The sequence below is a fragment of the Mus pahari genome, chromosome 6 (genome assembly GCF_900095145.1).
Source record: "Mus pahari chromosome 6, PAHARI_EIJ_v1.1, whole genome shotgun sequence".
NCBI classification, from domain to species: domain Eukaryota; kingdom Metazoa; phylum Chordata; class Mammalia; order Rodentia; family Muridae; genus Mus; species Mus pahari.
This window is the reverse complement of record NC_034595.1, coordinates 4,196,565-4,214,539: the sequence shown is the minus strand read 5'-3', so window position 1 is coordinate 4,214,539 and position 17,975 is coordinate 4,196,565. Positions and strand designations below refer to the sequence as shown.

The 17,975-nt window shown below is 38.6% G+C and overlaps 1 protein-coding gene across 2 annotated transcripts in view; it reads left to right on the top strand.

Annotated features, from left to right (window-relative positions):
- Positions 1–17,975, top strand: part of Grin3a (glutamate ionotropic receptor NMDA type subunit 3A) — a 186,547-nt gene that overhangs the window by 68,854 nt on the left and 99,718 nt on the right. For both annotated transcript variants that reach the window (XM_021199991.2, XM_021199990.2), the window contains exon 3: positions 7,446–8,493. In XM_021199991.2, coding sequence (XP_021055650.1) covers positions 7,446–8,493 — 1,048 coding nt within the window. The remainder of the gene's footprint in view (positions 1–7,445; positions 8,494–17,975) is intronic.

Genomic DNA, 17,975 nt, shown 5'->3' with positions numbered 1-17,975 from the left:
GGACCATCCAAAAACTGCCCCACCCAGGGGTCCATCCCATAATCAGCCACCAAATGCAGACACTATAGCATACACCAGCAAGATTTTGCTGACAGGACCCTGATATAGAGGCCTCTTGTGAGGCTATGCCAGTGCCTGGCAAACATAGAAGTGGATGCTCACAGTCAGCTATTGGATGGAACACAGGGCCCCTAATAGAGGAGCTAGAGAAAGTACCCAAGGANCTGAAGAGGTCTCTAACCCTATAGGTGGAACAATAATATGAACTAACCAGCACCCCCAGAGCTCATGTCTCTAGCTGCATATGTAACATAAGATGGTCTAGTCAGCTATCATTGGGAAGAGAGGCCCCTTGGTCTTGCAAACTTTATATGCCCTAGTACAGGGGAACACCAGGGACAAGAAGGGGGAGTGGGTGGGTAGGGGAGTATGGGGGGGAAGAGTATAGGGGACTTTGGGGATAGCATTTAAAATGTAAATGAAGTAAATACCTAATAAAAAATTGGAAAAAATCCACCTGCTATCCCTTTTATCTCCCACTCTGTACACCAATCCCCACTTAACCCTTTAGCTCCCAGCATTGCCCCATTGTTTTATAACATGCATATTCTACTATCCACACTTATTATATTTCTTACATGGGTTGCAAAATCACAGACTCCTCTTATTTTGGTCATCCTTCCTTTGCCCATTCATTTTTCTAAAGCCATCACTCTACTGCCTGCTTGAACCTTTCTGTTTCAAATATTCCCCCTCCCTGTTTTCACTTCATCTATATTCTAGAAGTCCCTCTCCCTGACTGCATCCCCTCCCACCCAACAACCTGTTTAGTTCCTTAGATTACACCTGTCCCTCAAGTTAGATTCTTATTGCAGCAGAGATGAAATTTCCAAAGAATCAAAATAGGCAAAATGAAAATGAAAATGAAAATGAAAATGAAAATGAAAATGAAAATGAAAATGAAAATAGCCAGGCCTATAGGCTGGAGGAATGGCTTGGTGATTAAGAGCACTGGCTGTTCTTCTGGAGGACCTGGGTTTAATTCGTAGCACCCACATGGCATCTTTCTGGAATTCTAGTACCAGTGTTTCTGACACTCTCACACAGATAACTTGTAAGTCAAACACCAAGAAACATCAAATAAAAATAATTTTTTAAAGTTCTTTAAAAAAAAAAAAGCAGGGCCCAGATAATTTTATAATTAAGTCACAAATCGTCTAGTAGGAGAGCAAGACACTGATCCACTAAGATTTATCTTTTTTTTATCTTTTTATTTATCATTTTATCTTTTTCTTTATCATTTCTTTTTTTAGATTTACTTACTTTATTTTATATACAAATGTTTTGCCTGCATGTATGTCTGTGCCCATGTGCGTGATTGGTACCTGCTGAAGTCTGAACTGTCAGATACACTGGAAATAGAGTTAGCATGGTTGTGAGCCACCATGTATACATTGGGACTTGAACACAAATCCTTTTCAAGAACAGGGAGTGCTCTTAGTCATGAAGTCATTTTTCCAACCCTCTATAATTTATCTTTGAAATGCTGTAAGTGCACTTAATCAATCATTAGAGACCTCACATAAACCTTCTGATGACATCTACACAATGCCCACCTGCTCCCCAGCCATAAAATCTCTCTGACTTTCCATATCATTCCACCATAAGTGTTTTAAGTGCAGGCCTTCTTGTCTCAAGAGTGTCATATTAGAGACACTCCTATATGTTTTCCTATATCAACACATTTCCTATTTGTACTGAATCACTCCAACTAGCCTAAATGACAGTGTATTTATACCACCAATATGTGCATGCATGTGTGTAGGTGTATATACACTATATAAATGTGAATTAAGCTCCCATGTGGTGTCTCTTTTGACTTTCAGCCTCCATTGATAACTCATTGTTCTCCTTTTCACAACAGGGCCCTCTAAAATGACTTATGTCCAGCCTCTCTCTTTGCCTTCTCCCCAAAACTGGTGCACCAAGATACTGGGATTAAAACCTTCACAAAATACTCTACAGAAGCCACCAGCAGGCCACACATTGCTAAACACAATGGTTCACCTTAAGCCTTTATTTTATTCAGATTTTTAGAAATATTTGAGACCCTTCATGACGATTTCACTTGATGTCTACAGTAAAGTGCTCTGTTTCCCCAGGTCTGCTTATATCTTCTCAATTCCCCTTACTGTGTCTTCCTTGCCTGTGACACCCCAACCTGTTAAAGTACCCAGGACATTTGGAATTCCGTTCTTCTACAATAGTCACTGTGATCTCATTGGCTCTTCATAACTACCACATATAGGCTAGTGATACTCAAACTTGCATCTTATGCTTAGATGTTGTTTATTAACTCCAGATGACCCAGATTATCTATGTTGTGTCTAAAGCAACTGTTAGTGTCATCTTTCACTCTACTTCTCAGAAAATATGTCTATATCATCAGTCAATCTGTCCATTCCAGATAAAAACATATCAAGCCCGAAGTCTCTGTCCACCACAGTCATCCCTCAGCCCACACCATCGTCATCTTTTGTCTGGGTGTGGGGAATGGCTTCCTAGCTGGCCTTGTATCTGCTCTTGCCATTTTAGTTGGTCATTCACCAACATGGCAATCCTATTAGCACAGAAATCAAGTCGCAACACTTCTCTGTTCAAACTCCACCAGTAACTGTGCCTTTCACACAGAGAATAAATAGTCTTTGTAATTACCTACAAAACCCAATCTTTTTGCAAATTTCTTCTTCTACATGTTTTTCTCTGATTTCATTTTCAACTATCCTGCTCTCAAAGATGTCAAACACACACCCACATCAGTAATAATGGACTTTGTTATTAATAAACAGTCATCTTCTTAGAGAGAAGTCTTTGACATCTTTATTTTTCCTTTTTGCAACTAATACACCAAAATATGCAACTAATATACCTTTTTGCAACTAATATACCAAAATACCAGCCATGCATTACTTTCCTGAAATGTTTTTCTTTCTCTCTTTCTCTCTGTGTGGAGTATAAATTCATAAACTATTATCTCCACTATATACTTAGCATCTCAAATAGTGCAAGGCATATAGTGATTATTTGTGAATAATTCAATGTTCGAATGATTGATGTGTCAATTTTGAACATCTTCATTTGTTTTAATAAATAAGAACATCTTTCAATTAGCATGTTAAGATTTTGTATGCAAATATGGCTTTCAAAATATATCATAAATATATTAAACACCAATCTAGTACATACTGTGAGCTATCTCAAAATAGTTTAATGTAGTCTTCCAACTGAAAATTTTATTTCTATTACCTTACAAATCAACACTGATTATTGACTAATAGCATAATTAGAAGCTTTTAATAAAGCCAAATGAACTACTAGGCCTCATTTGATGAACTGCTTTTTGAAAAATCATGTGCAAAGCACAGTACTTAACTAGGTTCTTGCCTCTACAGAAAGATTCAAGCCACATGAATCTGTGTATGAACCAGTATCAAATACATTATAATATTCTTCTCACAGCCTCGGGGTCATTATCTCTCCTTTCTGGTAGATATTTTACTTGTTTTCAAGTCAATACAACTATTGCAAACCTCTGGCTATGTCATTAAACTGCTCTGAAATCTCTATGGTTCTTGTTTTATTATTAAAATAAAATTCGAACTTATGAAGCAGGTGTGTGAACCTCTGGACTCTGCCACCTGTTTTCTCCACATTAAATTTTAATGTTTTCTACTTCACATTCCAATCAGACTGTCATGTTTACTACCCTCTGTTTCAGTTTTTACCTGTTTTCTTTATAACATTTCTGACTCTGGAAGATGTCAGCAGAGTTTGTATCCAGAGTAGCTGATTGATAAGCACAAAAATGGTAATTTCATTATTGCATTGGGTGCAAGCTCTCAATTCTATTGAACAAATTTAATATTAGGTTTGCCCACTTTTTACCCCATTGTTACTCTCCAGGATTATGCACTTCTCATTAGCTACATCCTACAGGTCTTTTTTGTATGCCATCCTGTCGAGCTGAGTTTTGTATATTCTCAGTATGGTTTGTGAACTCAATGAAAGCCTGTGCCATCTGTCCTCATATTTTTCTTTAGGGAGATGAAATATCTTCAATTCTGCTACTTACAGAATGACAGAGGGAAAGGAAGATTAGATGTTAGGAAAGGAAGAAAAAAGTCTCACACAGGGAGTGTGTGATCAGCTTCTTTCTCCTTCCAAAGTACCATCTAGAAACCTCGTAAATAAAAAGTCATGTCCCCGCCCCACAAAATCATCTCAGTGGCCCCACCACTGCCTTCAATGAGAACTCATATCTGACAGAAATCGCTTTCCACCTCTTGTCTCTGAGCTTTATTTTTTAACCATTTTTGTCTCATGGCATACATTTCTGGATTTTGTACATGCATATTACCCAGACAACTGCATCACTTCCCAGCTTCTCCTCCTGGAACAGAGTAACTTCTCCCCAGGAGTCAATCCTGCTCTTCCTTCTCTAAGTTTCCTACTTTGGAATCCTAGGTCAGAGTGTCCAACGTTGGGGATCCCCTCCCATATCACTCATTACTCAAATTTCTTGAATTGCTTATTCACTTTCTTTTCCCCACAACTAGACTTTGAGCTCTTTAAGCCAATGAGGTGGCTTTTATCTCAATAACCGTAAGTGCTAAGCATAGTGCCAAGTGGTTTGTATCCACTTATCTTACCAACCAAATGAGTCCTCATTTTCTTTTTCCTTCTTGTTCATATAAGAGCCCAAGGCAAGTACAGAAGAGCATGGTAGAATTCAATTTAATCAAAAATGGGATTTCAACCTTTTAATCTTTCAGGTAATCGAGTGAAAATCCAGACAGCTACCCATTGTCATTCTTTCACAAAGAATACATGATGAGGGTTCCTGTAACTAAAAGCTATCAGTGAAAGGGTTTTGGGTTTTCATTTATCCTCACTATAAAATGAAAGATAAAATAGACACAAATGATTTGTCATAAGTGTGAATTTTCTAACAGAAGTTCATTCTAACAGTTTTGCAGTAAAACACAAATTACAATCCTTATCTCTGTTCTCTCTCTCTCTCTCTCTCTCTCTCTCTCTCTCTCTCTCTCTCTCTCTCTCTCTCTCCCTCCCCCCCCCTCTCTCTCTCTCTCTCTCTCTCCAAATGCCTGCCACCAGAGATACTGGACATGGATTGTCCTTCTGCCATGGCCATGTTACATATTCACACTGAAAACAAAAAATAGCTATATCAGACTGTGAGAACCACGTAGATTTCTACAGACTTTTAATGCCTTTTATTGAGATGATTAGATGGAGGTAATCTCTCCCAGGTCCTCCCAGTTAAAAGTCCATCATCTTTAAGCCCCAAATAGTCTTAAACTAATGTAGAGTTCTTCTTGTACAACTTTCACTTTATGTCTCTATGATCACAAAATTGGCCGTATGAAACTTGTCCATTTACAACCAGCCTTTCATCCCCTGGGTTATGCCAGCAGCCTCTCTGTATGCATGTTTTTAAAAAATCTGAAAGTATCTCACTGGATACACCATCATACTTGCTCTTCTCTCACAGCACTGAGGGAATTATCAATTGATTAATTTATATATGATTTTAATGATGTGGATCCCTGCTTCTCTGAAGTAGAAAACTGTTTTAAAGCCTAAGATTGCTGATACTTCATTACTTGTTGCAAAATAGAATTTATTTAAGTAGTAGGGTCCCACTGGGGTGCGCTGACATGAGTGATTGCCATTGCATGCAATCTACCACAACAAATGGTTTCGCTGCCTTCAGTGACAGTAGCATCTTCAAATGTGATTTACACTCATCGCTAATGAAAATTAGGGCATATTTCACACTTTCTGATTTTTCTATATTTCTTCTGTGGCAATATGACTTCTTAGCAAGACTTCTTTTGCATTTCTAAATTATGAAATAATATATGTGTCAGGCAATTCATGAAAGTGTTTCTCTGAGCAACTAGACCTCTGTGTCACTGGGCTCCTCAAAATCCCTACTGTGCTACATCCCACATTTCAACTTAATTGCTTTTTACTTTTAAATATGCTGAAGCTACTTTTAAGGGTTTATCTTGCGGCAGTAGTTTGGTCTCCAGCTAATAACACCATAGCTCTATATCAGAAGGTATGCTGTGTGTTGTGTGCATTGTTTGCAAGCCTTGTAATTCACCAAAGATTAGTTTCTCCATTTTTCTGAGGATGAAATTGAATCTCTGAGTCAAGTACTATTGTAATAGTAGTGATCTCAGGGTCACTACTATTGAGTAACTGAGTCAAGATTCAAATGAAGATCTATATGACACCAGAGCCTGAGCTTTTATTCTAAAAAAAAAGTCTTAATTAAGCATATGTGTTAGCTCTTATTGTCTCCTGTTTCATCTCAAGAAAGACAGGTGCTGTGACCAAGCATTTTCCTGTGTAGCCAATGTCAAAAGGTACACCAGAAGTGCTCACAGTGCTAGAAATCAGGTAGCATTTAGTCGTTTTCCTTGCTTTGACTTCTGGCAAAGTCTTTCTCCGGAGTCAGACCCAGTTGTTTTCCTGTAATGATGAGGGAGAGTAGCCTAAGGCTGTCCTGGGAACAGCAAGTTTATTTATCATCCTTTTTTTTGTTCTGTGGATAATATCCAACATGCATCTCTGATTGGCCCCATGAGGAGTGATATGATAATTTTTCTACTCTACAAGGAAAAACACTATAAAAAGGCGGGCTATTACCTAATGTTATGAAGGCAATCTTAGACAATTATAAAAAGAACATACATATTTATTGAAACTCATTTCTATACCAAATATTTCATTGAACAGATTTCATCAAAATCAAAAACAGTAAACAGTAGAACTGAATGTCAAAGATGTTTGGAACCTCCATAAATTGAAAACCTGTAAAAGTATGTTAGTGCTTCTTTTAAAAATCAATCAAAATATTTGGAGCAAAATCAATTGTCAAGCACCTTGCCAGACCCAGAACTTGAATGTGAGATCCCATTAGTTCAATGAAATAGAACATTTCCATAAAGTCTATATTATTCTTATAGAAAATATAAACAAAGCCTTTGTTTTTAAAAGGTGGTTTCCCCAGCAAAGAGCATACCAATTGTTATTGCCAAATACAATGGCATTGTACACACAAGTAGCGTTATACAGAATAAGCAAGTCACACGTACACATACGCATGTGCAACAGCAATTAATGAATAAGAGTGGCCATGGACTACAGAGAGAGAAAGGAAGCGTACACAAAATATTTGGAGGGAGAAAAGAAAATGGGAAAGTGAAGTGATTATATTATAATCTCAAAAATAAAAGAAGTGTTGTCAGTGGGGCTTCTTTGTATTAAGACAGACACAGGGATCGCTTGGCTCTGGTACTTGACTTTGGCATTGCCTGTCTTTCTTATGTTCTACCTTTGATCCTCTTTACCAGGTTTTTAGCCAACACCACTTTCAGAGGTCTCAGTGGTTCCATCAAAGTAAAGGGATCCACCATCATCAGCTCAGAGAACAACTTTTTCATCTGGAACTTGCAGCATGACCCTATGGGAAAGCCAATGTGGACTCGCCTGGGCAGCTGGCAAGGGGGAAAGATTGTCATGGACTCTGGAATATGGCCAGAGCAGGCCCAGAGGCACAAAACCCACTTCCATCACCCAAACAAGTTACACTTGAGAGTGGTGACATTGATAGAACACCCATTTGTTTTCACGAGAGAAGTAGATGATGAAGGCTTATGCCCTGCCGGACAACTCTGTCTAGACCCTATGACTAATGACTCTTCCATACTGGACAGCCTGTTTAGCAGCCTGCATAGCAGTAATGATACAGTGCCAATCAAGTTCAAGAAGTGCTGCTATGGGTATTGCATTGATCTACTGGAACAGTTAGCAGAAGACATGAACTTTGACTTTGACCTCTATATTGTAGGGGATGGAAAGTACGGAGCTTGGAAAAATGGTCACTGGACTGGGCTGGTTGGTGATCTCCTGAGTGGAACAGCCAACATGGCAGTCACTTCTTTCAGCATCAATACTGCACGAAGTCAGGTGATAGATTTCACCAGCCCTTTCTTCTCAACCAGTTTGGGCATCTTAGTGAGGACTCGAGACACAGCAGCTCCAATTGGAGCCTTCATGTGGCCACTACACTGGACCATGTGGCTGGGGATTTTCGTGGCTCTACATATCACTGCCATCTTCCTCACTCTGTATGAATGGAAGAGCCCCTTTGGTATGACTCCTAAGGGGAGGAACAGAAACAAAGTCTTCTCCTTCTCCTCTGCCTTGAATGTCTGCTATGCCCTTCTGTTTGGCAGAACAGCAGCCATCAAACCCCCTAAATGCTGGACTGGAAGGTTTCTGATGAATCTTTGGGCCATTTTCTGTATGTTTTGCCTTTCTACATACACAGCGAACTTGGCTGCTGTCATGGTAGGTGAGAAGATTTATGAAGAGCTTTCTGGAATCCATGACCCTAAGGTAATTGATTCCTTTACTCCATCTTTCCTTTTTGCCATAGTAACTTTGTGTTTTGTCTAATTCTGTGGTATACATGACTTCCTCATTTGATTCAAAAATATTCTTTAAGTAAGGCTAGGAGATAGTTCAGGCAGTAAACTAAGCACAGCATAATATAAGGATTTAGGTTTTGTCCACAGACCTCACATAAAAAAAAATGGAGGAGAGGGTCAGCATCTGCTCCTAATCCCAGCACTGCAGAGGTAGTGTTCTGTGGATCATTGGCCAGTGAGTTCAGGAACAGTGAAAGACGTGTGTGTGTGTGTGTGTGTGTGTGTGTGTGTGTGTGTGTGTGTGTGTGTGTGTGTGTGTGTGTGTGTGTGTGTGTGTAAAACCTTAACCTTCAAGGTTGACTGCTTGCATGCACATACACACACACACATACACAGAAATATACCTATATACATATGTACATATAAGCAGGTTCACGCAAATATTTTCTCTGCTGACAGCATAAGCCAATTTAAAAAGTTTTACCTAATTAAACTAAGGGGATTGTGGTAGTTGTTGTTCTCCACTATTATCTCATTAAGTGAAACAAAATTGGAATTGTAGGTATTTATTTTATAGATAATATTGCTTGTACAAACTTCTATTAGTGTAGCTTTCTTGGCTGTTTAACCATCTGACAGAATGGCTATTAGGGAGTAGTTTTGTAGCACAACAATAATTTATAGCATTTTACTCACAGACATTCTAACAAGCTGATTAATTACTTTTGGAGAAAATTAATAGAAGTAAATAAAAGAAAGCATATTATAAATAGCAAACCGTTCATTTTATTGTTAAGATACCCAAAGAAATGGAAAGAGCTGACATGCTATCATAAGCACACAGTTGGGAGGAAACTCATGAAACCTGAAAAAAGAAGTTCTGAACTGAGGTGGCAAGATTAAGAGCACAGTGTTCTTACAGAGAAAGAAAAGTTGTGTAGTCAGCCACTTTGGGCCAAGGAAGCTTCCCTACAGGGTTATTAGAATGTCCAAGGGCATTTGGGAAAATTTCATCTGCGTTGAATGCCTCAGATATCCAACTCTGTATGTAGAAGGAAATAGGGAGGGAACACACACACAAATAATAATGTGACGGTTATTTTTAGTTTGGCTGGACTTGAAGTGACCTAGGGTGTATGCTCTCAGATAGGTTTAATTGAGGAGGGAAAGAAAACCTACTCTGAATGTGGGAAGCCCAGACCCATAGTCTTCGGGTAGGAAATGAATGAAAATTTTTAAAACAGAGGCCAGATGAGCATTAACACATCTCTCTGGTTTTGACTGTAGACATATGAACAACTGCCCCACATTCATGGTATCGTATCATCATGGCTTCTGTGCAATTGTCTGTATCCCCTCAAAATAAAATGAAATAATCCCTTCTTGCATTAATTTGTTTTTCTCTGATATTGGGCTACAACAATAAGAAAAGCAACTACTGTACTAACATTCCTGTAACACTCAGGCAAGGATAGTGATATCAGTGTTCTCCCCAGATTAAAACAGTATCCATTTCAATGGGTAAGTAGAGACTCCAGCCTACCTAGTGTGAGCAAGGCCAAAGAAACCATTGGAATCAGACCCAAGGACATATTGAGGGCCTTATGGAAGTGCAGATCCTAAGCAGAGTATATTCAAATATACAGGAAGTAGCTGGTGTACATGGAAAACACTGAGAACACTCCATGATCAAAGCAAGAGGACTTAAGGCAAGTTTTCAAATGGTGCATCCACCATCACACCTTTTCCAATGCCTCTCACCATGCAAATTTCAATCACATTAATCCATATGATATACATTTCTATTACATAGTATTTATTTATTTATTTATTATTTAAATTTTATTCCATATACATCCCAATCAGTTTGGTACCTCTAGTCTCTCCTCACAAAGACCTTCCCTTCATTTCCCCATCCCCGTCTCCTCTGAAAAGATGGATCACCTCACCTTCCCAGGTAATCCCTCCACACTGGCACATCAAGTCTGCAGAGCCAGGCACATCTTATCCTACTGAGGCCAGACAAGGCAGCCAAGTTACAGGAAGAGATTCCACAGACAGGCAACAGCTTCAGGGACAGCCCTTGCTCAAGTTGTTGGGGTACCCACATGAAAACCAAGATGAAATCCTATCTACTACATATATGCTGGAGGCCTAGGTCTAGCCTCTGTATATGCTCTTTGGTTGTTGGTTCAGTCTCTAAGAGCCACCAAGGGTCCAGGTTAGTTGACTCTGTTGGTCTTCTTGTGGAGTTCCTATACCCTTCGGGGCCATCAATCCTTCCCCCCAACCCTTCCATAAGAGTCTCCAACCTCAGCCCAATGTTTGGCTGTTGGTCTATGCATCTGTTTCAGTCAGCTGCTGGGTGGAGCCTCTCAGAGGATAGTCATGCTTGGCTCCTGTCTGCAACCATAACAGAGTATCATTGTACTGGCTGGTTTTGTGTGTCAACTTGACACAAGCTGGAGTTATCACAGAGAAAGGAGACTCCCTTGAGGAAATGCTTCCATGAGATCCAGCTGTAAGGCATTTTCTAAATTAGTGATCAAGGAGGGAGGGCCTAACCCATTGTGGGTGGTGCCGTCCTTGGGCTAGTAGTCTTGGATTCCATAAAAGAGCAAGCTGAGCAAGCCAGTAAGCAGCATTCCTCCATGACCTCTGCATCAATTTCTTGCTACCTGACCTACTTGAGTTCCAGTCCCGACTTCCTATGGTGATGAATAGCAATGTGGAAATATAAGCTGAATAAACCCTTTCCTTCCCAACTTGCTTCTTGGTCATGATGTTTGTGCGGTAATAGAAACCCTGACTAAGACAACGTCAGGGACCACTCCCCACTGCTATGAGTCTAACTAAGCTAAGTTCTCCCTTATTAACTCTGGAAGTATTCCCCCACCCCAGGTCTCTAGCACATTTTCTAAATGTCTTACACCACCCCCACACCCCTGCCAACTGCAAATTTCCATTCATTCTCATGGCCAACTGGCCCTCTGGCCTGTCTCTCCCCACACCTGATCCTCAACACCCCCATTCCCTTCCCCATCACCTCTTCCATCCTGTTCCCTCCCTCTATCTGTTTTCTATGACTGTTTTAGTCCCCTGTCTAAGTGAGATTCAAGCATCCTTGTCTGGGGCTTCCTTTTTGTTTAACTACTTTGGGTCTGTGGAGTGTAGCATTGGTATCCTGTATTTTATGGCTAATAACCACTTATAAGTGAGTACTTACTATGCATGTTCTTTTGGGTCTTCATTACCTCACTCAGGATGATATTCTCAAGTTCCATCTATTTGCCTACAAAATTCATTTTGCAGATTGATTTCCAGAGAGGTTTTACCAGTTTGTACTACCACCAGCAATGGAGGAGTGTTCTTTCTCCCTATCCTTGCTATCATGTGCTGTCACTTGAGTTTTTAAATTTAGTCCTTCTGACAGGTGTAAGGTGGAATCTCAGGGTCATTTTGACTTGCATTTCCCTGATGACTAAGGATTTTGAACATTTCTTTAAGTGCTTCTTCGTCATTCGAAATTCGTGTATTGAGAATTCTCTGTTTATTTCTGTACCCCATTTTTTAATTGAGTTATTTGGGTTGTTGGTATCTTACTTCTTGAGTTCTTTATAATTTTTGGATATTAGTCTTCTGTCAAAATGTAGGGTTGATAAATATTTTTCCCCATCTGTAGGCTGCTGTCTTGTCCTACTGACGATGTTCTTTGCCTTACAGAAGCATCTCAGTTTCATAAGATCCATTTATCAATTGTTGATCTTAGATCATGAGCCATTAGTATTCTGTTCAGGAAGTTTTCTCCTATACCAGTGAGTTCAAGGCTATCCTCCACTTTTAGATTTAGTATATCCAGTTTTATATTAGAGGTTTTTGATTCACTCAGTCTTGAGTTTTGCACAGGGTGATAGATATGGATCTATTTGCATTATTCTACATGCAAAACATTCAGTTAGACCAGCACCATTTGTAGAAGATCCTTTTTTTTTTTTAAAAAAACCCCATTGTATGGTTTTAGATTCTTTGTCAAAAATAAAATGTCCATAGGTATATAGGTTTATTCCAGGATCTTCAATTCAATTTCATTGATCAACCTATCTGTTCTTATACCAATACTGTGAAGCTTTTATTACTGTTGCTCTGTAGTATAGCTTGAGGTCAGGGATGGTGATACCTCTGGAAGTCCTTTTTTGTTTTTCCATATGAAGTTGAGAATTGTACTTTCAAGGTCTGTAAAGAATTGTGTTGGAATCTTGATGGACATTGCACTGAACCTGTAGATCGCTTTAGGTAAAATGGCCATTTTCACTATGTTAATCCTCCCAATCCATGAGCATGGGAAAATTTTTCCATCTTCTGATATCTTCCTCAGTTTCTTTCTTCAGAGATTTGAAGTTCTTGTCATAAAGGTCTTTTACTTTCTAGGTTAGAGTTACACCAAGATATTTATATTATTTCTGTTTATATTATTTCTGGTTATTGTAAAAGGTGTTTTTCCCCAATTTCTTTCTCTCCCCATTTATCATTTGTATAAAGGAAGGCCTTTTTTGTTTGGGAGGCGTTTAATGACTACTTCTATTTCTTTAAGGGTTATGAGGCTGTTTACCTGATCTCAATTTAACTTTGGTAAGTGGTATCTATCTAGAAAATCATTCATTTTGTTAAGATTTTTCCCATTTTATGGCATACAGGTTTTTGAAGAAGTACCTAATGATTATCTGAATTTCCTCTTTGTCTGTTGCTATGTCTCTATTTTCATTCCCAATTTTGTTTATTTGGATACTCTCTGTGTGTATTTTATTTAGTTTGACTAAGGGTTTGTCTATCTTGTTGATTTCTCAACAATCCAGTTCTTGGTCTCTCTGATTCTTTGCAAATTTTTTTGTTTGTTTCTAATTGGTTGGTGTCAACACTTATTTTGATTATTCCTGCCATCTACTCCTCTTTGATGTGTTTGCTTCTTTTTCATTCTAGAGCTTTCAGGTGTACTTTTAATCCATTAATATGAGAATTCTCCTATTTCTTTATGAAGGAACTTGATGCTATGAACTTTCCTCTTAGCACTGCTTTCATTGTATCCCATAAATTTGAGTATGTTGTATCTTCATTTTCATTAAATTCTAGGAAGTCTTTAATTTCTTTATTCTTCTCTAACCAGGAGATAATTGAGTAGAGAGTTGTTTAGATTCCATGAGTGTGTAGGCTTTCTGGCGTTTCTGCTGGTGTTTAAATCCAGCTTTAATCCATGGTGGTCTGAGAAAATAAAAGGTGTTACTTCAATTTTCTTGTATCTGTTGAGGCTTGCTTTGTGGCTGACTATATGTTCAATTTGGAGAAGGATCCATGAGGTGCTGAGAAGAAGGTATATTCTTTTGTGTTTGGGTGAAATGTTCTGTAGATATCTGTGAGATCCGTTTAATTTCCTAATGGCATTTATTTTCAATATTTCTCTGTTCAGTTTTTGTCTGTCGACTATGAGAGTAGAATGTTGAAGTCTCCCACTATTAATGTGTAGAGTTTGATGTGTCATTTAAGATTTAACGATGTTTATTTTACAAAAATGGTTTTCCTTGTGTTTGGAGCAAAAATGTTCAGAATTGAGATTTCATTCAAGTAGATGTTTCCTTTGATGATTATGAAGTGTCCTTCCCCCATCTCTTTTGCTTAATTTTGGTGGAAAGTCTATTTTATTCGACATTCAAATGGATACTTCAGCTTTCTTCTTGGGCCAGTTTGCTTGGAATTTTTGTTTCAGCCCTACACTCTGAGGTAATATCTATCTGTATTGCTGGAGTGGTGTATATGCAGCAGAATGACGGATCCTGTTTCCACATCCTTTCTGTTAGCCTGTGTTTTTTTATTGGGGAATTGAGTCAATTGATGTTGCGAGATATTAATGACTAGTAATTGTTAATTCTTGTTATTTTGATATTGGTGGTGTGTGTGTGTGTGTGTGTGTGTGTGTGTGTGTGTGTGTGTGTGTGTGTATGTGTCCTTGTGTTTCTCTTGTTGGTATGAGATTACTTATTTCCTGTGTTTTCTTGGGTGTAGTTATCCTGCTTGGCTTGAAGTTTTCTTCCTAGTATATTCTATATAGCTGGATTTGTGGAGAGATGCTGTTTAAATTTGGTTTTGTCTTGAAATATCTTGGTTTCTCCCTCTATGGTGGTTGAGTGTTTTACTGGGTGTAGTAATCTAGGTTAGCATCTATGATTTTATGTTTTAGACATTTCAAGGCATCTTTCCAGGTCTTTCTAGCTTTTAGAGTTTCTGTTGAGAAGTCAAGTATACGTCTGAGAGGTCTGGCCTTGCCTGTTACCTGGCTTTTCCCATGCAGCTATTATATTCTTCTTTTGTTCTATAAATTTAGTGTTTCGATTATTATGTGGCAGGAGGATTTTCTTTTCTGGATGAATTTAATTGTTATTCTGTAAGCTTCTTATATGTTTATAGGCATTTCTTTCTTTAGAATGGGAAAGTTTTCTTCTATGATTTTGTTGAAAATATTTTCTGGTCCTTGGAACTGGGACCCTCTACCTTCTTCTATTCCTATTATACTTAGGTTAGCTCTTTTCATGGTATCCAAATTTCTTGGATATTTTGTGTCAGGAATTTTTAGATTTACCATTTCTTTGTCTGATGTATCAATTTCTTCTATTGTTCCTGTGCTGAAAATATCTCTTCCATCTCCTGTATTCTATTGGTGGCACTTACATCTGCTGTTCCTGTTCCCTTCTCTAGGTTTTCCATCTCCAGGATGCCCTCAATTTATGCTTTCTATATTGCTTCTATTTCCATTTTTCAGTTTTTGAACAGTTTTATTTATTTCCTTCACCTGTTTAGCTGTATTTTTCTGTATTTCTTTGAGGGATTTATTTGTTTCCTCTTCAAATGCCTATATCGGTTTGATTGGGCTTTCCCATATTGCTTTGGGGGATTTATTTGTTTCCTCTTTAAAGGCCTCTATCATCTTTATGAAGTTAGATTTGAGGTCATTTTCTTATGCTTCAGTTGTGTTGGGATATCTAGGGCTTGCTATAGTGGGATAGCTGTGCTATGGAGGTGTTGTATTTCCTTGGTTTTCGTTGATTGTGTTCTTTTGGCTATCTGGTTGTCTCTGGATGTTCCTCTTGTAGCAAGTATTGGGGAGTAGGGGGCTTACCTCAATGATCCTTTTGTGTCAGGCCTATGGTAGGTGTCCTTGGGCTAGACAAAGGAACTCAGAAGGTAGTACAAGTCTCTCAACAGTTGGCTGTACCCCTGGGGATACATTGTGAAGTGGATTGGCATGGGGGGAGGCAAGTAGAGAGGTGGCCAGAATATGGAGGTTCAGAGGAATGGCAGGCCACTCAGAGCAGCTGACAGGCAGGAGAAATGGATTCCCGAAGGGAATCTAACCTGTATGGTTCTGGATCTGCAGGTGTGATGAACATGAGTGGAGATATCCTAGACAATGGAGGCCCAGAGGGATGGCAGGCTGCTCAGGACACCTGGGCGTGTCCCAGAAGACTAGATGGGCAAGGGGGAAATTTCAATTTAATAATATTAACTCATTTCATAAAACATCAGACAATTGATCTTCTGTTCTTATCAATGGATAGAGTGGCCCAGAGCACTGGTGGCATCTTTAGAGACCTCTCATGAACACTTGTGCTGAGAACATAAAATCTATGCCACAACCCAAAGAACATGAGAAATTTTACCTATATGCAGTTGCAAGCATCCTGATGTGTGAAATGAACTACAAGAATAGATTCAGCTTAAAAAAAAAATTCTTCAGTAACTAGAAAAGTTTCTCTTAATGAATACTCAGGGCTTATGTCATGAGTTGTAATTCAGCCAAATGCAAATAAGATCTTTAGAATAAACAAATGCATCGCTCTATAGTGAGACTCTGATGATATACCAGCATTCACTCTCTACAGCAATATTAGCATCTACCATTTATCCTTTTCCCCAGTAGTCCTGCAGAGCACTTGAAGATTAGGTCTTGGTAGACATGTGTAGATTTTGTGCAAGAATTTTAGCAATGTGACTTTGCAATTTAGAACTGGAAATGGAAAGCATTCATCCCATTCTAGTACAAAAACAATCTAATCTATGCCTGGTGTGCATACTCTAGATGATTATCTTATGTGAAAGGCTGAGCACAATTCTAACTAGAGCTTCATTCATCAGAAGTAGGTTGCCACAGCCTGAAACAGTGGTTATTCAGGAGATTAAGAAGAAAGTCAAACAGGTAAACCATAGATAGCAGAATAGCTTCTAAGAAAAGAGAAATAGTTATGGAGCTGAAGATATGGTTCAGTAAATAAAGTGCTTACTGTGTAAGCATGAGGACCTGAGCTTGAATTCCCATCACCAACTTAAGAAGCCAGGCATGGTTGTCTTTTGCCTAGCATTGGAGGATAGAGACACAAGGAACCATAAGGCTTGCTAGCCACTAGTTTAACTGAATAAGTGAGCCCCAGGTTCACTGAGAGACTGTGCCTCAAAAAAATGGAGATTAATTAAGAGATAATCAATGTTGGCTTCTAGCATCCACATACACATGAACAGACATTGGCACATATATTTAACATGTATAGACATATCAGAGAGAGAGAGAGAGAGAGAGAGAGAGAGAGAGAGAGAGAGAGAGAAGAGAGAGAATAGTCACTTAATCCCCAATACCACCAAAATAAAGTTTTTAGAAAACAAACCCAGTTCACAGTAAAAAAAAGTCTTTCAAATTGTACTGGGTCAACTTTGTGTTACACCAATTCAGTTCTCAGTAACACAGACAAATCTAATATACACATGCTCAGTCTAAAACAATGGGTGAATACCAAATGAAAATTCATAAACCTGTGTATTTCCTTGAGTTCTTCTAATTAAAAGTCTCATGGGGAGTTGTAGACATGTAGATTGTTTGGCCAGGCCAAGTACTTGATATCCATTCTTAGAATCTGAGCTTTTGAAGATTAGTATTGATGACAGAATGTTTTTCGGACTTCATTCAAACACATGGTATGATCTTATTTATGTAATTTACCCACAGACAGGAAAGATAAGAATAATTTTCAGATCCCTTGGTCACTCAATATCATTTCTACATATAAGATGTTATATGAAAGCTCTAATGCTGTGTGAGATGCCCAAGAAAGAAAGTAGTGGGGAGAAAATTGCTGTTTGAAGAAAAGCTCCAGAAATAAGAAGTCCTGAAGTGATGGAGAATGAAATTTTTAGAGAAAAAAACACTCCTCTTTTGCCCTATGTCAAAAACTTGCAAGACCTTGACTACATCTCTGTAGAATGAATTTCAAAGTTGATATTATTTATATACAGTGCTTAACTTCTACATGGTGATAAGAGAGGGCAACAAAGCCAGAAGGAATAGAAAATATGTGTTAGAGAATGGTGTGTGTTTGTGTGTGTGTGTGTGTGTGTGTGTGTGTGTGTGTGTGT